This window comes from Ovis canadensis, chromosome 26, assembly GCF_042477335.2.
Source record: "Ovis canadensis isolate MfBH-ARS-UI-01 breed Bighorn chromosome 26, ARS-UI_OviCan_v2, whole genome shotgun sequence".
In the NCBI taxonomy this organism is placed as follows: Eukaryota; Metazoa; Chordata; class Mammalia; order Artiodactyla; family Bovidae; genus Ovis; species Ovis canadensis.
The window spans coordinates 28,817,380-28,840,628 of NC_091270.1; the positions used below are offsets into that span (position 1 = coordinate 28,817,380).

General features: G+C 40.4%; 1 protein-coding gene across 4 annotated transcripts in view; it reads left to right on the top strand.

Annotated features, from left to right (window-relative positions):
• The window catches only part of TENM3 (teneurin transmembrane protein 3), a 629,396-nt gene that overhangs the window by 174,631 nt on the left and 431,516 nt on the right, over positions 1–23,249 (top strand). For all 4 annotated transcript variants that reach the window (XM_069573182.1, XM_069573184.1, XM_069573185.1 and 1 more), the window contains exon 2: positions 451–757. In XM_069573182.1, coding sequence (XP_069429283.1) covers positions 526–757 — 232 coding nt within the window. In that variant the 5' untranslated portion in view covers positions 451–525. The remainder of the gene's footprint in view (positions 1–450; positions 758–23,249) is intronic.

A 23,249-nucleotide genomic window follows, 5' to 3' on the forward strand; every position in this document is an offset into this window, starting at 1 on the left:
TCCATGGGGTGGGAAGAGTCAGATACGACTTAGCCACTAGATCATCATTAAGGTGAAGATTCGATCTAGTAGCTTCAACAAGGATTCATAACACTCATTACCAGAGGGTGTGCCTCACCCCCTGATGAGACAGGACACCTTAAACTGATTTCACCAATGTTCATTTCTTGGGGAAAGTGAGTTTCCACCATATGCAATAACACCCTTCCCTCCCACCATTCTCCAGGTTAAGAAGGCCGTCGGGTTTTAGATGAACGTAATGCTGACAGAGGATGAGATGGTTGGGTGGCATCACCAACTCAATGGACACGAGTTTGAGTAAGCTCCGGGAGCTGGTGATGGACAGGGAAGCCTGGCGTGCTGCAGTCCATGGGGTCGCAAAGAGTTGGACACGACTGAGTGACTGAACTGAGCTGATGCTGACATCATGCCAACCTTGTATCTCCACAGGCAGACCACTGAGGATGGACCCCTGAGCCGACCCGGCCACAGCCAGGACTGATGTGCCCCGGGAAGGAATGAAGTATGGATGTGAAGGAACGGCGGCCCTACTGCTCGCTGACCAAGAACCGCCGGGAGAAGGAGCGGCGCTATACGAACTCCTCGGCGGACAACGAGGAGTGCCGGGTTCCCACGCAGAAGTCTTACAGCTCCAGCGAAACCCTGAAAGCCTTTGATCACGATTCCTCACGGCTGCTTTACGGAAACAGAGTAAAGGATTTGGTTCACAGAGAAGCGGATGAGTTCTCCAGACAAGGTAGGTAGGTCCTTGTCCAAGTGAAACGTCGGGCACGCTTAGCTCGCGCTAACTTGCTGGTGTCAGGATGCCATGATTATTTTCTTAGATTGACGTTCTAGCGTCTGATTCAGACTGTGAGAGTTAGGTGATCCCAGAGTCTTCCGCATTAGAGGTGGAAAGCCACCCGTGGGCATATGGAGCCCCAGACACAAGTCCTTCCTGCACACAGTCAGAGTGTTGGAGCATAACTTCCAGGCTCAGGAAGATGCTCACAGTGTTTTTCTAGTTAGAGTTGGTGTAAGGAGAACAGAACTGTCGGTGAGGAAACCCATCTTTATTCTTCCTCCGGATCACCTCCTGATCCATCCAGCCCAGCTGTTTCTGACTGTTTGTTGGAGAACCTGCTTCACAAGAGTTCCATTTTCTCGCTCAAAGGCAATCTAGGGCATTAAGGTTAAAACATCCTAGTTTCCCATAATATAATCTGTTATGGTTTGATCATTCACATTTATTTGTTGAACATTTTTACACTCTTGTTTTCTGCCTGCGTGTTCAACCAGTTAAAGAGTTTCTGCTGTAACTTGACCTCACAATCCTAACCTTTCTGATATCCACCCATTAAAGACAGTAGCTTCTTTAAAGTTAGCATAAGTGTTAGTTGCTCAGTTGTGTCCGATTCTATGCAACCCCATGGGCTGTAGCCCACCAGGCTCCTCTGTCCATGGAATTCTCCAGGCAAGAATACTGGAGTGGGCTGCCATTTCTGAGCAGGGAAATCTTCCTGACCCATGGAACAAACCTGGGTCTCCTGCACTGCAGGCAGATTCTTTACCATCTGAACCCGGGGAGTGTACATAGAGACATTTTGTTTCTTCTACCATAGTCTTGAGATATGTGCAACATTACTACTAATAAAATCTCCTTGCTCCTGCATTGTACAGTTAGCCATAGCTTAGTGTCACTTAGCAAATTGCATCAAGAAATGAGGAAAAATAAACTTCAAAATAAAGAATATATTCATTCTTTTCCAGTCACCTTACAGAAAGTGTGACTCAGTCTGATCCTGAGCAGGAACAAATTTCAGAAAAAAGTAATACTGCAACAAATCATTAAAAAATTTGAAAATTTTCCATGTTTTTTTTTCTTCTTCTCTGCATTGTGGAAAGAGCCATCCTAACTAGATTGAAATAGCGTTACCTCACCTAAAACCAGTTTATGTCAAGAAGACTTATCTGATTTACCAAAGGGAGATTTTTCCCCCCACTTAACTTCCTTGCTGGTTTGTTTCCCCCCACCTGCCTTACTAATTACATGTATCAAATTGCATGAAAGAGGGCAAAATTGTTTAACAGTTTTAATCCAGTTTTTAAAGGAAATATGGAACACATATTTGAGATAGGTACTCTTGCAAAATTAAGGGTCTTGAGCTTATTGTCCAATGGGCGAGTATTCTAAACCCGATTTTTTTGTTTCATGTTGTCTATACAGCTACTGTAGATTATCAGGGTATATTTTTCACCAATTGCAAAAATAGGAGGTACTGTAGACATGCAGGCAATGGGAGCCTGGTGAAGTCTTGCCTTTTATAACAAAAATAACTGTGTAGTGACCTATAGGGGGAAAAAATACCTTGTGGAATACTATTAGAGAAAAAAGCTGCACATGTGGCATTATGCACCCAGGAAACACATCCCCACCCCAAGTAACCGTTTAGTTTTGGCAGAGAGGAGGATGCTTAACAGGTTAAAAATAGCGAGCCGCAATTTTCACCTCCCAGGCAGCGTTAATCCAGCGCAGACTGTTAATGACACGGTGAGACCATCTGTGGAAACCCTGGAACCTTAGACTTAGGGGACCAGGCAGTCATATTGCCCGGCTCCTTGCCAGCCAAGGGCTAGAGCGGGAAGGGGCCGGAGGAAAGAGACAGAGAGGCAGGCCGCTGACAGAGGCCTCCTGTCAGGAGAGACTGAGGGGAGTAGTGCGAGGAGGGTTAAGAGAAGTGGAAGGAAAAGTGAAAGTGCAGCGTGTGCTGGTGCTACAGCGCACTCGACATGTTCATAAATCAGATTGTATGAAAAACATAGATGAAATGCATCGCTATTTATAGCCGAGGCGTGCTGACTCCTTACCTCGCTGCCGTCTATGTGCTGGGAGGTGTGTGCACCGTCGCTGAAGTCTCCCAGCACCCTGGGAGGTGGGGCCTGAGGGCAGGATCCTTTCACAAGTTGAGACAGTCAGGCCTGGAGCATTGAGATCCCGTGGTCAGTGAGGGCCCTGCAGGGACTTGAACCCGGGTGCTACCTCCAGTGCTCAGGCTTCTAACCTCTGTGCATTTGCTAAAGCAGAAAGCAGGCAATCTAGTGTCATCCTTGCCCTGCAGTTTCGTGCAGTCAATTTTAGCCAGTTTTGATGGTTCTGAAAGGAGGAGACTGAAGACATCATGGATGGATGTGAGAGTTGGACTGTGAAGAAGGCTGAGCGCCGAAGATTTGATGCTTTTGAACTGTGGTGTTGGAGAAGACTCTTGAGAGTCCTCTGGACTGCCAGGAGATCCAACCAGTCCATCCTAAAGGAGATCAGTCCTGGGTGTTCTTTGGAAGGAATGATACTAAAGCTGAAACTCCAATACTTTGGCCACCTCGTGTGAAGAGTTGACTCATTGGAAAAGACTCTGATGCTGGGAGGGATTGGGGGCAGGAGGAGAAGGGGACGACCGAGGATGAGATGGCTGGATGGCATCACCGACTCGATGGATGTGAATCTGAATGAACTCTGGGAGTTGGTGATGGACAGGGAGGCCTGGCATGCTGCGATTCACGGGGTCGCAAAGAGTCAGACACGACTGAGTGACTGAACTGAACTGAACTGAACTGAACATGATTTTGTGATTGGGTGGATGAGGATGGGGTGGGGGAGAGAACTATTGCAAATGCTTTTTCTTTCCTGTGGTTTGATACAGGGAATGTTTGTAGCAGGAAGGGTAGATGAGGAAAGGAACAAGTCAAATCTGCTCTCAGATTATGTGTTTCCCAAGCAAGAGTAATGAAACCTCCTCCCCAGCTTTCATTTTCTTTGAACCTGACAAATGTCAGTTTTTCCTCCCTGACTATTATGCTGTGGGATTAATTATTTAATTGACAAAATGTGCTTCCTGCCACAGCTCTTGACATCATACACATAATAAAAATGAAAGATTAAAAATATTAATAGTAGCCAAAGATTATTGAATCCCTTCCAAAGAATTATGCTAATTGAGCTTGTCTGTGGAGTTCTAAAACATCTTGTCCGTCCAAACCCACTTCTTCGAATGACCCGGGAAAGTGTGCCTTCAGCTGGAGGAAGGGATAAAGAGAGAACCCACCCCCACCCCCGGAGGCTCAGTGGTAAAGAATTCGTCTTGCCAATGCAGAAGATGCAGGTTAGATCCCTGGGTTGGGAAGACCTCTGGGAGAAGGAAATGGCAACTCACTCCAGTATTCTTGCCTGGGAAATCCATGGACAGAGGAGCCTGGCAGGCTACAGAGTCAGATATGACTTAGCAACTAAAAAACAACTACCCATTAATTCAATTACATAGAAAAATCAAATCTAAAAATACAGTAATTTTAATCAACTATTTAAAAAAAAACAGAAATATAATTTCCTTGTTTTTATCAACCAATTTTATGGTCAATTCTCAAACTTGGTTTTAATCATTTTTATGGCTTTACTGACTGCCAGGTGACTATTTAAGTTATATGTTCTATTTAGATACTGTAAAGCTGAGGATGGCTTCCTTTTCACAGTAAAGTGTAATTTGACTGGATCTTACACAGATCTCTTTCTGTCTCTCCTTTTGAATCTTTCCATGTGGTTTATTGGGTGATGGAAAGAGTTGTCCTTTTAGCAGCTGTGGCGCTCACTGTAGGTGTGTTGGAGTTCAGCTAATAGTGGGTTCTTTGGCATCTTGGATACTATTTTCTTTGATTCATCTTTGAAGGGAATTTATCCCATCAGATGTGAGACACATTTCTTATGAAACAGCTGCATAAGATCATCCCCAGTTTTTAGAGAGGTGACAAAATATCTTCTTTTCAGCACTATGTACACTGCCTGTAATGTTCTTGACCACACGAGAAGGCTCATCAATCCAACGGGAATGTTGGCCCTGAAGGTGAATTTTGAAATGAGGTGACATCTGGAAATGGGAACACTTTTTTGTTCCACAGAACTATAAGCCTGAAAAAAAAAGAAAAAGACAAGAAAAACACCTCTGAGATAATCTTAACCCAAAGTAGTTATCTGTTAGTCAGGCATCAGGTTTGAGGTTGTGAATCTCAGGATTTTAAAATGAAAAGATTACCATTTACTCTTCTGTTATACAGTGTCAGTGGGAAGGAAGGCTATCTGTTCTTATATCTGAAAAGCAGACAGCATTATGTCTGTGATTGTACCACACCTGAAATCAAAGTAGAGAATCCACTTATACTGTAGGGAAGGGAAGGATAGAGGTAGATGGACAGACAATACTCTCTGACTTCTGAGAGTGGCTCACATGCTTTCTTGACCACTCGCTTCTGGCCCCGGAAACTTTCCACTCTCCTCACTGCTGCTTCAGGATTTCTCTTCTCTTCCTGCTCATCATCAGCAGTCTCTGGCTCCCACGGACATGACCTCTCACCTCGAAGCATGGCGGGTCCAAGGCCAGTAGGTAGATCCCACAAGCCCAGAAGCCTCCCGCTGCCCTTCCTTGGAGGCTTGCATCCTGAGTCCCAGTCCACCTTTTATGTAAGATTCCAGATGCTAGCCCCTTCTATTACCACAGAACGCTCTTCCGTGAAACAAAAGGACATTAGAGGAGCAGTGTGAGTTCGCCTGTAAATGTGCATCCAGGATTCTGGAATAAGGGTGGCTTGAATGGTGCCTCATCCTCCCATCTCCAGCCAACTCTTTACCTCCCCTGAGCTGAGCAATGATATGGGTGCAGATGAGATCTAGAACCTTCTTCAGGTCCTGATGGTCAGAGCTGATGCAGGTGCTTTCGTTGTGGGGCCAGATGAAAGCTCCAAAGGGGGTGCAGCAATTTCAACAAACTGAGAGCATAAAGACAACCCAATGGGAAATGGCTTGAAGAGACAATTCACAGAAGAGCAAATCCAAGTGGTCAGTGAACATATGAAGAAGTCATCAGTTTTCTTATTAGTCTGAGAAAGGCAGTAGCCCATCCTGAGTCCCCCACCTTTCAGGTCCCAAATGATGATGGTAAAGCAAATGTGAAATGTACAAGAACCACTATAAGGGAAACCTTTAAAAAAGACTAGAAATAAAACTCCTTCCCTATCAGCAAAATCTAATAGCTGGAAGAAACTAGTACGGAAATTAAGTGGTCCAAAAATCTCATCCAAAGAGAAAGGGGAGAAACAGTTACAGAATAGAGCTTTAGCGGAGGGAATAATTTGCATTCTTGCGTTCATGCAAGAATGCTGTCTTGCATTCATGTAATAATGAAAAATAAGTATTTGAATATGAATGTCAGGAAAGGGAAGATAGTCATTAGTGAAATGAAGAAAAGCACAATAGACTTACCTAATTAGCAGGGGGAAAAGAAATGAATAGCAGTCTGATAACTTGAGCAAAAATAGCTCCAAGGAAAAACAGGAAACGAGTAAAATCAGGAAAAACCATAAAACAAGATGGAAAAAGGGAACTCTATGTCTGACATATTACATGAAATGAAAATACACTGAATTTTTATAGAAACTATCCAGTTGATTTATATGTGTTACTGGTACTTATATGAAACAGACTTGAGAGGGTAAAAAGTGGTTGAGAATGAAGAGATACATATAATGAGATATTAGGTAAATACAAACAAATAAAGTAGGAATGGCAGTATTAATATCGGGAAAGGTGGAATTGACAATTAGGAATACTAAACAGGATAAAGAGGACCAGTAAGTAAAAGATAAGAGACAAGACGATGGACATTCTTAAATGCATACATTAAACAATATAATAGCTACATTTACAAAGCAAAAGCTTTTGGGAGAAAGAAGGTTATTAAAACATACTTACTATGGAATATTATAGTTCACCTTCTTCAGAAACAGATCTAAAAAGACCAGCAAAAAGAAACTTGCTATGTTTCTTTACTATGTACCTTAGAAAGATGTGAGATATCTGGGAACAAAAGAAACCAAAAGAAAATGGGAAGAAGCAGATGATCATGATAAATTAGAGGCAAACAAAAAGTTGATTATTTAAAAGGGCAAAGAAACCAGAAAGCATCTGATGGTCCTGGTTACAGAATAACGAGATCAAAAATAAGGAGAGACACTGAAGACATTGTAACAACTAAAAGGATCTGCTCCAAACAATGCATTTTTTTAAATCGAGAGAAATTTATTTTTTCTTAATAAAATATGATCAACCCCAAGTTATTTCAAAACAGGGAGAAAACTCGTCAGAATGGATCATCTCAGAAGAGACAAGGTGATTTAAAAGGACGTCATTAAAAAAAACCAGATAGCTTCCTGTGGGTTCCCTGGTGGCTCGGTCGGTAAAGAGCCTGCCTGCAATGCCTGAGACCTGGGTTCAATGCCTGCATCGAGAAGATCCCCTGGAGAAGGAAATGGCAACCCACTCTCACATTCTTGCCTGGAGAATTCCACAGACAGAGGAGCCTAGCTGGCTACAGCCCATGGGTTCACTGAGTCACTGAGTGACTCACTTTTACCAGCTAGGTTCCTAGCTGAATTTTATGTAATCTTCAAACTACAGGCAAGTGTAAAGTTAAGAAAGTTATTCAACACCAAAAAAAGAAAGAAAACAAAGATGAAAAGCACTCAAATTCATATTGTGATATTGACACACTTAATAACAAAACTTGATTAACTTAGTACAAAAAGAAGCTATCTAGACCAAAATTGCTTCTCAATATGTACCTAAAAATTCTAAATATTTGTATGTAAGAATCTAGAAATGAATAAAAGGATAATAGTCTAGACTAGGTTATTAACCAAGTGGTTACTAATCCTTGGTGGTGATGCAAGGATTTTTTTCAATGTTAGGGAATCTATTAACATAATTAGATTAATAAATCAATGTAGAAAATCATGATCTTATCACCAGATGATGAAGTGGTTTGGGGTAAAAATTTTTAAGTTATTCCTTCTTAAAGTAAAGTAAACAAGAAGGAAAAACACATAAATATGTTAGTTGTATAGGATAATCTATCAAAAAAATTGAACAACATTTTAAAGGGTAAGGTCCTAGGACCATTTCCATTAAAGTCAGTAACACAAGAAAGGCTCATCTACCATCACAATTACTATGCAAAATTGTTTAGACTTTTTAGCAATTGTATAAGAAAAGAAAATGAAACAATTGTTATATATTTTGGAAAACATTGAAACTAGCACTTTTGTTGAATACATGATTGACTTTGTATGTGCAAAAACCATTTGAAATAAAAAACATTAAATATTTGAAGCAAGTTGGTACTTGGGTAAATAGAAGATAAATATATAGACCCCACTGGTAGTGTATGTAGCACGATAGTTAAGAGCATAGATTCTGGATCTAGAGGATACGGGTTTCAGACCCACATCTTTCATTCATTAATTGCATGGCAAGTTACCCAGTTTGGCCAAGTAACTTGCTTAAATGAATTACTTAATTTCTCTGTACTTCAGTTTTCTTCTATGCAGATTGTGCTTTAGCTTTCAATCTATAGCTTATTGAGGATGAAATGAGTTAATATATATAAACTACTTATTAATAGAATAATTGCCTGATGCATGTTATATACCACTTCTAAATATTTATTAAACAATCATTGGCTAAATTTGGAAGTCAGAAAAAATGTCTTACCACAATGTCAACAAACACTATAAAGTTCTTTGGAATAAATTTTACAAGACTTGTATGGGACCTAATAAGAACAGATCCATAAATATTATTGTGAGACATAAAACAAGATCTGACTAAATGGAAAGAGAGTCAGTGTTTTCAAATGGGAAGATAGACATCATAAAAATATCAGTTCTACCAAAATAAATGCATAGAAGTCAAGGCTTATGTTTAATTTGAAAATGTGATCTTAAAATTTGTCTGGAAAAATAAATGTCAAAAATAGCCAAAAATATATTCAAAAGTGAGAATAAAATGCCCTTACCATACATTTAAAAAAATTCTAGGAAGCCATGTAATCACATCTATAAGATACTGGCATAAATAAAAACAAGTTGATCAGTGAAGTAGACTAAAATTTCAGAAATAGATCCTAGTATATAGGGAAATTTAGCATAAAACAAAAAATGGCTTTTCTCTTCAGTGTAATTTGATAAATGGTGCTGGCACAACTGGCTATCCATCTGGAAGAATATAAAATTGGACCCATATCTTTCAGCATATTCAAAAATAAATTAAGATGGATTAAAGACAAATGTAAAAAATAAAGCAGTAAGAATTCTAGAAGTTCATTTGAGAGACTGAATAAAGTAGGAATTACTTGATCCATTAGTAGCAGAAAGCTTCAAAAACAGTGATTTAAACACCTAACAGAATTATTTTCTAACAAAGCAAGAAATCCAAAGGTAGATTGTCCAGGGTTCGAAGATGCCATCAAGGACCCAGATTATTTCTGCCTTTTTTTTTTTTTTTTGCTCAGTCATCCTTCGCATGTGGCCTTTGTCCCACAGATCCCCAGATATTTGCTGCATTTTCATATTCCTGTTGAAATAGAATAAAAGCCAAGATGAGAAGCACTTCTCTCCATTGGACTATTTCTTTTTACTCCCCAGAGACATCTTCCTGCATCTCTTTTTTCAGAACTTGTTATACTTGGCTACACTTAGCTGCATGAGAAGAGGGAACATTTACTATTTTTGCCTTCCAGCTTCTATAACAGAGGCAGGCAAGGAAAAAGTGGTTGTGAATCTATACAGCCCGCCCCAGGGACTTTGTGTACATCCCGAGGATAGAGGAGACCATTCTAATAGAAATTAAAAGCCCAGAAGAAAAGTCTTATATGATTATTTTTTATTTAAAATCTTGCATGTAAAATATAAATAAAAGTAGAAGTGACCACGAACAAAATTATCATGTTGGGAAATATATTTTTAATCCATGTGACAGATAAAAGGTATACACACATATATATGATATAAGAAGAGTAACTTTGCAAATTGAAAACAGAAAGACAACCCAAGGGGAAATGGCTTGAATAGACAATTCACAGAAGAGCAAATTCAAGTGGTCAGTGAACGTATGAAGAGGTCATCGGTTTTCCTATTAATCTGAGAAGGGCAGTAGCTCATCCCACTTCCCCCCTGCACAATTCGTGTCCTGCTCCACTCATTGAGTATTCACGAACCAGGTGACCATCAGTGATTTGCTCAGGACATTCCTCCCAGCTTGGTAAGCAGGAAATGAATGGGAGAAGCAACAATTCCTATTTGGAATTCTGAACACATTGTTTTTTTCAAAAAGGTAGGTTTGTATATTGAAGTCACACACTGGAGTATTCTTCTATCCAGACGACTTAATATACTTGCATGTTTTATCTGGGCTTCCTCTGTATTGTTTTCATGGAAAAGTATATACTGATCCATTATCAACTTCTAAAGGCACTACATTGATTCCTAAAGCAAGAATGTGCTGTACAACTGAAGTTTTGGCTTAGGAAGAAAGTTAAAAAAACAAATTAGTTTGTATTTCAGTGGGGTTATGAAAGGAAACCTGCCAGTTTAAATCATCAAAGATCAAAGGCAAAGATCATCCTTGTCTTGGAACCATAGGAGTGGAGAGGGAAAATACCTTCCTAGACAGGCAGACACTGTTGCTTATGTTCACTCTGTCCTGATGGCTGGTTTTCAATTCAGGATGAATTCCAGGCATGGTACAAGCATGGCACAGTTTCTGATTTTGTTTCAGTTCAGTTCAGTCACTCAGTCGTGTCCGACTCTTTGCGACCCCATGAATCGCAGCACGCCAGGCCTCCCTGTCCATCACCAACTCCCGGAGTTCAACCAGACTCACGTCTATCGGGTCCGTGATGCCATCCAGCCATCTCATCGTCTGTCGTCCCCTTCTCCTCCTGCCCCCAATCCCTCCCAGCAACAGAGTCAACTATTCACATGAGGTGGCCAAAGTATTGGAGTTTCAGCTTTAGCATCATTCCTTCCAAAGAAATCCCAGGGCTAATCTCCTTCAGAATGGACTGGTTGGATCTCCTTGCAGTCCAAGGGACTCTCAAGAGTCTTCTCCAACACCACAGTTCAAAAGCATCAATTCTTCAGCGCTCAGCCTTCTTCACAGTCCAACTCTCACATCCATACATGACCACAGGAAAAACCATAGCCTAGACTAGACGGACCTCAGTTGGCAAAGTAATGTCTCTGCTTTTCAATATGCTATCTAGGTTGGTCATAACTTTTCTTCCAAGGAGTCTTTTAATTTCATGGCTGCAATCACCATCTGCTGTGATTTTGGAGCCCCCTAAAATAAAGTCTGTCACTGTTTCCACTGTTTCCCCATCTATTTGCCATGAAGTGACGGGACCAGATGCCATGATCTTCATTTTCTGAATGTTGAGCTTTAAGACAACTTTTTCACTCTTCTCTTTGACTTTCATCAAGAGGCTTTTTAGTTCCTCTTCACTTTCTGCCATAAGGGTGGTATCATCTGCATATCAGGTTATTGATATTTCGCCCAGCAATCTTGATTCCAGCTTGTGTTTCTTCCGGTCCAGCATTTCTCATGATGTACTCTGCATATAAGTTAAATAAGCAGGGTAACAATATACAGCCTTGATGTACTCCTTTCCCTATTTGGAACCAGTCTGTTGTTCCATGTCCAGTTCTAACTGTTGCTTCCTGACCTGCATACAGATTTCTCAAGAGGCAGGTCAGGTGGTCTGGGATTCCCATCTCTTTCAGAATTTTCCATAGTTTATTGTGATCCACACAGTCAAAGGCTTTGGCACAGTCAATAAAGCAGAGATAGATGTTTTTCTGGAACTCTCTTGCTTTTTCCATGATCCAGTGGATATTGGCAATTTGATCTCTGGTTCCTCTGCCTTTTCTAAAACCAGCTTGAACATCAGGAAGTTCATAGTTCACGTATTGCTGAAGCCTGGCTTGGAGAATTTTGAGCATTACTTTACTAGTATATGAGATGAGTGCACTTGTCCGGTAGTTTGAGCATTCTTTGGCATTGCCTTTCTTTGGGATTGGAATGAAAACTGACCTTTTCCAGTCCTGTGGCCACTGCTTAGTTTTCCAAATTTGCTGGCATATTGAGTGCAACACTTTCACAGCATCATCTTTTAGGATTTGAAATAGCTCAACTGGAATTCCATCACCTCCGCTAGCTTTGTTTGTAGTGATGCTTTCTAAGGCCCACTTGACTTCACATTCCAGGATGTCTGGCTCTAGATGAGTGATCACACCATCGTGATTATCTGGGTTGTGAAGATCTTTTTTGTATAGTTCTTCTGTGTATTCTTGCAACCTCTTGTTAATATCTTCTGCTTCTGTTAGGTCCGTACCATTTCTGTCCTTTATCGAGCCCATCTTTGCATGAAATGTTCCCTTGGTATCTCTAATTTTCTTGAAGAGATCTCTAGTCTTTCCCATTCTGTTCTTTTCCTCTATTTCTTTGCATTGGTCGCTGAAGAAGGCTTTCTTATCTCTTCTCGGTATCCTTTGGAACTCTGCATTCAGATGCTTATATCTTTCATTTTCTCCTTTGCTTTTGGCTTCTCTTCTTTTCACAGCTATTTGTAAGGCCTCCCCAGACAGCCATTTTGCTTTTTTGCATTTCTTTTCCATGGGGATGGTCTTAAGTGATTTAGTTTAGGGATGAAATATAAACCAAATTTCCTGGTGTTAAAGGAAATTTTAACCCTATGATCCATACTTTTTTGAGGGGTTTCCCTGGTGGCCAGATAGTAAAGAATCTGCCTGTAATGCTGGAGACCCAGGTTCGATCCCTGGGTCAGGAAGATCTGTTGGAGAAGGAAATGGCAACCCACTCCAATATTCTTTCCTAGAGAATCCCATGGACAGAGGAGCCTGGTGGGCTACAGGAGTCCATGGGGTCGTGAAGAGTCAAACACGACTGAGCTAGTAACAAACATACACCCATGCTTTTACTAAGGTTTAACTCTTCCTTTTCCTCCTTCTTGGACTCATGACACTGTTTTCAGCTTTGTTTCATAGTCCACTCTGTTGCCTTCTTTCTGCCTCTGTGTAACCTTATGGGTGGGAAATTTCTGAGATCCTCCAAGTCCGTTTTATAGATGAGGAAGACAGACAACTAGGCTTGTGAAAATGCTCACTCAGTCAACAGCTGGTGAGTTCCAGAGCCAGAAATTGTTGTCGTTCAGTCACCAAGTCATGTCTGACTCTTTGCGAACCCATGTCACCAGGTTTCCCTGTTCCTCACCATCTCCTGGAGTTTGCCCAAGTTCCTGTCCGTTGAATTGGTGATGCCATCCAACCATCTCACCCTCTGTTACCCCTTCTGTCTTCAATCTTTCTCAGCATCACAGTCTTTTCTAGTGAGTCAGCTCTTCACATTACGTAGCCAAAGTATTGGGGCTTCAGCTACAGCATCAGTCCTTTCAAGGAGTATTCAGGGTTGATTTCCTTTGAGACTGACTGGTTCGATCTCCTTGCTTTCCAAGGGTCTTCTCCAGCACCACAGTTCGAAAGCTCAACTCTTCAGTGCTCTGCCTTCTTTATTGTCCAGCTCTCACATCCAGAGAGGTGGAAAGACTATAGACCGGAAAGACCATAGACTTGACTACGTGGCCCTTTGTTGACAGAGTGACGTCTCTGCTTTTTAACACACTGTCTAGGTGTGTCCCAGCTCTCCTTCCAAGAAGCAATCATCTTCTGCTTTCACACCTGCGGTCACCATCCACAGTGATTTTAGAGCTCAAGAAGAGGATATCTGTCACTGCATCTACCTTTTCCCCTTCTGTTTGCGTGAAGTGAGGGGAGAGGATGCCATGATCTGTTTTTTTAAGATTGAGTTTTAAGCCAGCTTTTTCACTCTCCTCCTTTACCCTCATCAAGAGGCTCTTTAGCTCCTCTTCGCTTTCTGCCATTAGAGTGGTATCATCTGCATATCTGAGGTTGTTGATACTTCTCCCGGCAATCTTGATTCCAGCGTGTAACTCATCCACCCTAGCATTTCATGGGATGTGCTCTGTGTATAAGTTAAATGAACAGGGTGACAATAAACAGCCTTGTTGTACTCCTTTCTCAATCATAAACCAGTCAGTTGTTCCATACAGTGTTCTAACTGTTGCTTCTTGATGCACATACAGGTTTCTCAGGAGACAGCTAAGATGGTCTGCTATTCCCATCTCTTTTAGTGTTTTCTGAGTTTTTTATGATCCACATAGTCAGAAGCTTTAGTGTAGTCAATGAAAGAGAGATAGATGTTTTTCTGGAATTCTCTTGCTTTCTTTATGATCAATCGAATGTTGGAAATTTGATCTCTGGTTCCTCTGCCTTTTTAAAATCCAACTTGAACATCTAGAAGTTCTCGGTTCATGTAATACTGAAGCCTAACTTGGAGGCTTTTACTTACTAGCATGGGAGATGAGTGCAATTGTCTTGTGGTTTGAATATTCTTTAATACTTCCATTCTTGGGAACTGGGATGAGGATTGACCTTTTCCGGTCCTGTGGTCACTGCTGAGTTTTCCAAATTTGTTAACATATTGAATGCAGTACTTTAATAGCATCATCTTTGGGGATTTGAAATAGCTCTGCTGGAATCCTATCACCTCACTAGCTTTATTGGCAGCGGTGCTTCCTAAGGCCCACTTGACTTCATCCTCCACAGTGTCTGGCTCTGAGTGAGAGACTACACCATCGTGGTTATCCAGGTCATTCAGATCTTTTCTGTACAGTTCTTCTGTGTATCCTTTCCATCTCTTCTTGATCACTTCGGCATCTGCATCTATTAGGTTCTTTACCATTTCTGTCCTTTCTTGTGCCCATCTTTGGAAGAAATGTTCCTTTGATGTTTCCAGTTTCCTTAAAGAGACCTCTAGCCTTACCTTTTCTGTTTTGCAAGAAATAAGAGTCAAATCCTGTCGTGTTTCTGCTCTACTCTTTCACCTTCTAGCTTCCATGAATAAACCAAACCATCCTAAGAAAACCATAGTAAAAGCTTTGACTATGCTTGAAACCTTGAAGTAAACATAGATAGGTTAGAGAGGCCATAAAAAGGACAAAACGTAAAAGAAAAAAATTGAATTTCATCAAAATCAGAGCTTCTACTTATGAAAGAATACCTTTCAGAAAATGAAAAGGCAAGCTGCATTTTACATATTTTTGCATATTTATGTATATATGCATGTGATAAATATATGTACCATTATATATATGTATATTTGACATACACATACATATATGCCCACATATATATATGTTGTATATGTCAAATGACTCATATCTAGAATATTAAAGAGCTCCTATAAATCAGTAACAAGATTATCAATGCAATTTAAAAATAGACAAAATTCGTATAACAGAAACCATGTGGATGATACACAAATGTCTAGTGAACACATGAGAAAATGCTCAACATCATTAAGCCATCAGGGAAGTGAAAATTAAAACTACAGTGAAATACTGCCACTCAGCCACTAGAATGACTAAAATTAAAAAGATTCTCAGCACTAAATATTGTTGAAGATGTGGAACAAATGAATTCTCATACATTGTTGATGGGAGTGTAAAATGTAAAATGGCAAGATTTGTTTAGAAACTGGCAATTTCTTATGTAAAGTTAAAAATAACATCTTCCCTTTTCCCCAGCAATTCATTTCCTAAGTATTTACATGAAACAAATGAAACTTTATTTTCATAGTGACTTTATTCATAATGGGCCCAAACTAGAATGACCAAGTGAAATTATGTAACAAATTGTAGTATATTCATGCAATAGGTGGATCTCCCTGGTATTTCAGCTGGTAAAGAATGTGCCTGCAACGCAGAAGACCCCAGTTCGATTCCTGGGTTGGGAAAATCCACTGGAGAAGGGATAGGCTACCCACTCCAGTATTCTTGGGCTTCCCTTGTGGCTCAGCTGGTAAAGGATCCACCTGCAATGCAGGAGACCTGGGTTTGATCCCTGGGTTGGGAAGATCCCCTGGAGAAGGGAAAGGCTATCCACTCCAGTATTCTGGCCTGGAGAATTCCATGGACTGTATAATCCATGGGATTTCAGTGTTGGGCATGACTAAGCTACTTTCACATGCAATAGGACACAGCTTGGTAATAACAAAAATGAATTACTGGTACAAGCAACAGTGAGGAAGAACCTCAGAAATATTCCATTAAGTGAAAGGATTCAGAGCAGATACTGCATGACTCTGTTTACATTAAGAGCAAGAATGAAAAGAAAACTCATCTGTAGCAAAAAGAAATCAGAACAGTGGTTGCCTGTGAAGATGGGGATTGACTGTATGGGATACAGGAAGGAACATTTTGGGCATGAGGGAGATGTGCCATATTTGGTTTGGGTTCATGGTAGATATATCTGTTAAAACTCACTGAAGTGTCCATTTGAAATTCGTGTACTTCGCTGCATGTAGAATTTACCTAAGCAGTGACAATTTTAAAATTGTTGTTGCTGTTGTTCAGTAGCTAAGTCTTGTCCAACTCTTTGTGACCACATGGACTGTAGCACTCCAGGCCTCCCTGTCCCTCACTATCTCCTGGGGTTCCCCAAGTTCATTCCATTGAATGGGTGATCCTATCCAACCATCTCATCCTCTGCCACCCTCTTCTCCTTTTGCCTTCAATCTCAAAACCCAAAACTAGACATTTCAAACAACTGTAGTTGAATATGGAAAGTTTGGGGTTTGCATTCTCCTTTCATCCTGCTTCAGCCATTTCATCTGATCCTGGGACTGTCATATTGTGTCCACTGAACCACAACCACAGTCCTCTTAAAACCCACCTCTGTTGCCAATCCACTGCAGTGTTTTGCTGAATAGAGACATTTTGATCATTAAGATTATAGCATTCCCAACCTATCCAGGCTTCCCCGGTAGCTCAGTCAGTAAAGAACCCACCTGCCAGTGCAGAAGACTCTGGTTTGCTCCCTCGGTTTGGAAGATATCCTGGAGAAGGAAGTGGCAACCCACTCCAGTATTCTTGTCTGAAGAATCCCAGGGACAGAGGAGCCTGGTGGGCTATTGTCCACAGGGTTGCAAAGAGCCAGACATGACTGAGCGAGTAACACTAATCTGTAACACACTAACCTATCCAGGACTGTGCTGAGGGAGAAAATGAAGAGTTGGTAGTACATGGTTAGAACCATGCCTTTCAAATATTTTCATCCATTTCTAAATAGAAAAAAAAAAAAAGCCCAACTTTAGTTCTTGGATATAGATTGCATTTTTGGACAGTTTTATTGTTGGAATTCACTAAAATGATAAATAATTTAAAAGTATTTCCCCATATTGCGTGTTCCAGATAGGTCAAAAGAATTAAATTCATATTTCTTTAATGTAGGTTATGGAAGATACACATATTATTTTAGAATATCACTAATAGCATGTAAAAGCAGTATTAATAACTCTGTTGATTACAATACTAATTGTGTGTCTCTCTGTACTATTTTATCCTGCTCTCAAAGTGAAAAGAAATGCATCCATTTTTTCTTACTCTTCTTATTTTTATTTTGTTTATTTGTATTTTTTGCATTTTGAAAGTCAATTAAATAGTCAAGCATGTTGGAAATTGTGAAAGGGGAGAATTTGAGAGCCAAGAGCAAAACGCTTTTAAAGACTGAGATTTCGTTTAGTCTTGGATGCCATTATAGTGAATAATGGGAACTGATCCTAGACTTCAAAAGAAATATGACCATATGGTCTTACCATTCAGCACTTAATGCTGCTATGAATTTCCAGTTCTACCTCAACTTTTCATTTCCCCAGTGTTCCCCCTCACCTCTGTCATCTTACAAAAACGAAAGGAATCTGAAACCCTTTTTCACGTTTTCTGAAATACTTCCTGGTGCTGAGAAAAACCTTTTCTTTCTGAGAGTAGGGTTTCATAAAGAAAGACAAAAACCTGAAACATTCATCAGATCCCCTGGGCTAATTACTGCGTCTCCAAAGTTTTTTATTCCTTTTAAATATGAACTCCTTACAATGATTCGTTTAGAGATCAACATGATTAATCCTTCTCAGTCGCTACAAATGTCAGCGGCGGGATTAAAGGATTTAGACGGCCATGTTTACTCAACCTTAAATTTCTGTACTTAAAGACATGAGTTAAATAGCTCTAGTTTATCATTGTTTCATGCGAATGTTTTCCTCTTTAGTTCCCTCCTTTAGCTCCCCTGCCTAACTGATTGTTAACTAATTTTGGCTCTTAAGTAGGTGCCTCTTTCAGGCTTGGCAACCAACCTGCTTTGTAGATTACCTGCCAGAAGGTGTGAGTAGATAGACATAGCTTATAGCCCTCCTCCGGACACAGTGGGGGTAATCCTCTCCGCCTGCCTCAGCCTTTATTGGTCTGATGTCCGGAGCCCCAGATTACTGCTAAACTTGTATCCGGTTCCTTGCCACGTTGCCAATTTTGGATCCACATTGTGAGTCAACATGGTGCCGCTTCAGTCACAATTATTAAACACCTGCTGCTTCATGCCAAACCGCACACATATTTATACCAGCACCTACTGCAATCTGATTATCAGATACTAGCAGATATGTTGTGGGCATATTATCATTCATCGTTGGGTCTTGAGTTGTTCTAAAGAAATAATTACTAAGTGAAAAATAAAAGGCAAATTCATTTTCAGAACACTTTTGAGAAAAAAAAAATTAAGTTTACAGTTATCAACCTCATTCCAAATGGTTGCTAATGTCAGAATTACGCTGTTTTGCACTGAGAATCTAAATCCTTCATGGTACATGCTAAGATGCTCTTTCTTTGTAAGTCAGCAGGCACACAACCTAATTTTTCTCCTTTGAGTCACTAAACCTTCTCTTCAGCATCCATATGTTTGTCCTCCCCTGGAGGCTTCACAAATCTTATCTTCAAGCAAATGTATATTCTCTGGGGCCCTTCATGCTAATCCTGCTTTTCCCTGCTTGCAAGTACGCTAGGGGTTTTCCCTTCTCAGCGTCTCATCAAGTTCCCTGTCCAGTCTCAACCGCGCTCTTCCAGTGACAGAGGTGCCTTTCACAGCTGAGTTGCGGATGGACACTGGCGGAGTAGCCTGCCAGGGCTTCCATTAGACCCGTGTTCTGAGTAATAGACTGGGTTATAGACAGGCTGCGTCATGGCCATTTCCTCTGTCCCTTAGAAATTCGAGACTGTCATTGCGTGTTCTAGATGTTAATGTCTTATGAATAGGTAAACTGAGAAAGTGATGAACACCATTGAAGATATTTATGTTTTATAGTCAGTACAATGGGGAGGGAAAGTTAAGATATTTAGTGGGATTCTAAGTTAATTTTTCAAATGTATGCATAGTTTTGGGTAGGGTTTTGTACGTGAAGGTTTGTACCCTCATTGAAATCTCTATTGCATGTTTAAGGATGGGTATTCTGTTCAAATAGTGACAAATTTAACATAAGGAAGTTTGGAGTGTCCCATAAAATATGCATTAGAACTCAAAGGGAAAAAAGTTCCATGCGTTTGTTGTATTGTGTGATCTTAACAGTTTGCAAACATAGCAAGGGAACTCCAGATAAGATGGTGACACAAGTCCCCCTGTTTCCAATGAGAAATGTTTGTCCAATTTGTAGGTTTGTGTTATGGCTCCACTCTTGAGGATTGGTGCTCCATATCTGAGAACAGATAATTCTGTCCAAACTGACAACAACCAAGGAAAATGCTTAAAGACAGTTATAGGCTATTGTATCCCTGTGTATTACATTTATATTGATTCTTCTCTCCATTTCCTATGCTCAGTTTTGGACTTGTTACCTCAGAAAAAAAATAGATGCTTATTCTCCTTTAAGAAAAAAAAAAAAAAGCCCCTCTATGATGAAGGGAAGAATTGGAGTAAAAGAAAAACATTGCTCCCATATTTCTTACACAGCTTCATTTCTTTACAGTAAATGAGGAAGGATTTTTAAAACCCAGCTTCTCCAAGAGGAAGCTGATTAATTTCTAATTATTGGATAAGAGCTATTAAACAGAAAAATCAAGAAAATATGTCTTTTTTATGAAAATACTTTTGTTTTTCTTTCTTGTAGTTAATACAAATTATCAGGGGAAGTAAAAATTCAAAACTATAGAATAGAAAATTACTGATTTCCTTCACAGCTCTTTCTGTATGATCCAACATCAAAGTTATATAGCCCTTCTCACCTTCATTCATGCTCCAAACCATACACATTTATTTAATTTGTTGATTCTCTTTCTTAGTTTCCAAAAATGGGATCATATTTATACACACTACTTTGCAACTTGTACTGTTTTACTTAAAATATATATAATAGGCTTCCCTCCCAGACATTTCCCTGGTGGCTCAGAGGTTACACCGTCTACTTGGAATGCAGGAGACCCGGGTTCAATCCCTGCGTCGGGAAGATCCCCTGGAGAAGGAAATGGCAACCCGCTCCAGTACTCTTGCCTGGAGATTCCCATGGAGGGAGGAGCCTGGTGGGCTACAGTCCATGGGATCGCAGAGTCAGACACAACTGAGCTACTTCACTTTCCCTTTCCCTTTCCCTCCCAGAACAGAAGATATAGGTCCAAACCCACTCTTTCTACTAGCCACGTAGTCTTCCATGAAAGGAATATAAAGCTTATTTAGCCATTCCCTTTCTGGTAAATATTCCAGTTATTTTAATTTTTGCAACAATGTCATTAAAAAAATTATTTGTACATATATGTTTAAGATTAGCTGATTTTATTTCTCTAGGATATAGTCTCAAAGGTAGACTTTATGGGCTAAAGAATATTTTAACTTTGGTAGAAAAATACATTTGAAAATTAAAGCAGTATATTAGAAGACAAAGAAAAAATAATAGAATAAAGTAACAATGAATTTGTGTAGCAGACCTACAGAATCCACTGCTTTCTAAGAGAACATGATGTTTGGCTCCAGTACAAATTTTATTACCAATGACCATATAGTCCATCTCCTCATTGCAAGTTTGCTGTATGGTGTATACACTTGCAGTGTGGAACAAAAGAAAACCAACAGATAGTAACAAGTGAAGTTAAATAGAAGCCGGAATCCTCACACACTGGTGCTGGGACAGGAACGTGGAAAGCAGGCTAGAAGTTCCTGAAAAGACTAAGCATAAAAGTACATGCAAGATGACCAGCAATGCCGCTCACAGGTGTATACACAAGAGAAATGAAAACATGGTATTCCATGGTAGCATTTTCATAATAGCCGAAAAAATGGAAACAACTCAAATCTCCATTCACTGTTGAACAGAGAGAGAAAGCGTGCTGTGTCCATACAATCAGAGAAGGCAATGGCACCCATATTGTTTGACCGTAAGAAGTGAGTACTGCCGCATGCTGTAATACGTGTGGATCTTGAAAACACCACATCAAATGAAAACAGCCAGTTGCTAAAGTCTACATATTATAGGGCCCCTTTTCTTTGAAATGCCCAGAATAGGCACTTCTGTAGTGAGAGAAAGTGTTTTAGTGCTTGCCTGGGGCTGGAGGGAGTGGTGGGGTAAGAGGAGAAATAGGTGACTGATAATTGGTACAAAGGGTGATAAAAATATTATAAAATTGATCGTGATGATAGTTGCACACCACCACGTGCTTACGAAAAACTGTTGACTTGGACACTTTACATAGGTTCATTGTACGGTTTGTGAGTTAGTATCTCAATAAAGCAGTTTTGGAAAGAAGAACAAGCAGGTGAAAGAGAGAAAACGGACAACTCTAGACATTCGAGCATGTAGACATAAGCAAGGAGAGAATAGATGAGTTCCCAAGCTAGGCCCCCCTCCCCTGGGTTCTGCAGTCACCGCAGATGACTGAGGCTAGCTCCTCATGCAGACTTGTTTTCTTGTCAACTCACTCAGACACAGCAGATATCTTAGCTATTGATGACCATCCCTGCATTGCAGCTTTGAAACATCCCTTCTTGGGCTTCCCTGGTGGCTCGGAGGTAAAGAATCTGCCTGCCAGTGCAAGAAACATGGGTTTGATCCCTGGCCCAGGAAGATCCCACACGCCACAGAACAACTACGCCCATGCACCCCAACTATTGAGCCTGTGCTCTCGAGTCCAGGGGCTGCTGATGCCTGGGTGCCTAGAGCGTGTGCTCAGCAGCAAGAGAAGCCAGCGCAGTGAGAAGCCTGCACACCGCAACTAGAGAGGAGCCTTCCCTCACCACAACCAGAGAAAAGCCCGCTTCGCAGCGAAAACCCAGCATAGTCAAAAATAAATAAATAAATGAATAATTTTTTTAAAAAAAAGAAAAGCCCCTTCTTGCTCAGATTAGGCTATAGACACCATGTAAGGGAAAGGCCATTCTGCAAGCCCCTGTTCCATTATTACAGAGATGCCCATGCGTGGCGCCAGCCTCATGGGACTTTGCTTTCACATAGTCCTTTCTACTTTGTCACATGCCCTCACTCATTTTTCAAAATGTGAACCTTTTTTTTTTTTTTAATGATGCAACTTGCCTGGACTGTTTATTCAGTTTTTCTTTTATAGATTTTTCAAATTTATGAGTGTCATAAAACAAAAATGCCTAATCTAGTCCAAGCTAACCTTGCCTTTTAATCACGAGAAATTTCATCCTCAGGTACACTTTATTCTTGCTGCAATTTATTATTTTGGGACTGTTTCAAATTGTAATGGGAAACTCTGTGGTTGGCCTTGCTGATCAAGGTTATCAAAATTCAATGTGCAGGAGATAAATACTGATTTCATCAGACTCAGCCAAAAAGAATTAATATAAAGACTCAGAGGGCAAAGAAAGAAATTAAAGTAATGGTATTAGAACCATTGCAAAGAACACAACCTGAAAAAGCAAAAAAGCATGGAAAATAAGAATAAAGGTATCCTCGTTTCTTTTAGGTTATTTGAAGCCAAAGATGACTTTAAGCAAGACGGTTATGTTTTTAGTCTGGTTCCAGAGCATCTTTGCTGCCTTTCTCTGCCTGTCTCTTTCCACTTCTCCACACTGACTTAAAGTCTTGCCTGAACAACTGCACCCAAGCCCCAAACTCCCAGCTCCACGGTACCTCAGCCAACTGCCTCTTCTCCCGATCAGGAATCCTTCTTTTCCTCCATCTTCCTTCCGTTTATCGAAAGTGGCTATGCTTTCCATTAGTATATCCCATCTTGCTAAACATTGCTCACCTGTAGGAAAAAAAATATAATAGCTTAATGTATTCTAATTTAATTACTAGAACTCCCCAGATATGTTTGCATTAAAATGAGGGATCCTACAAGCAAGACTCCTTAACCTAAAGGAGAATCAACAATAGTGGAATTTGAAGCACTGGATACACAGAGTTTTGATTGAAGGAAAAGTCGACTTTGGTGGTGATGTGG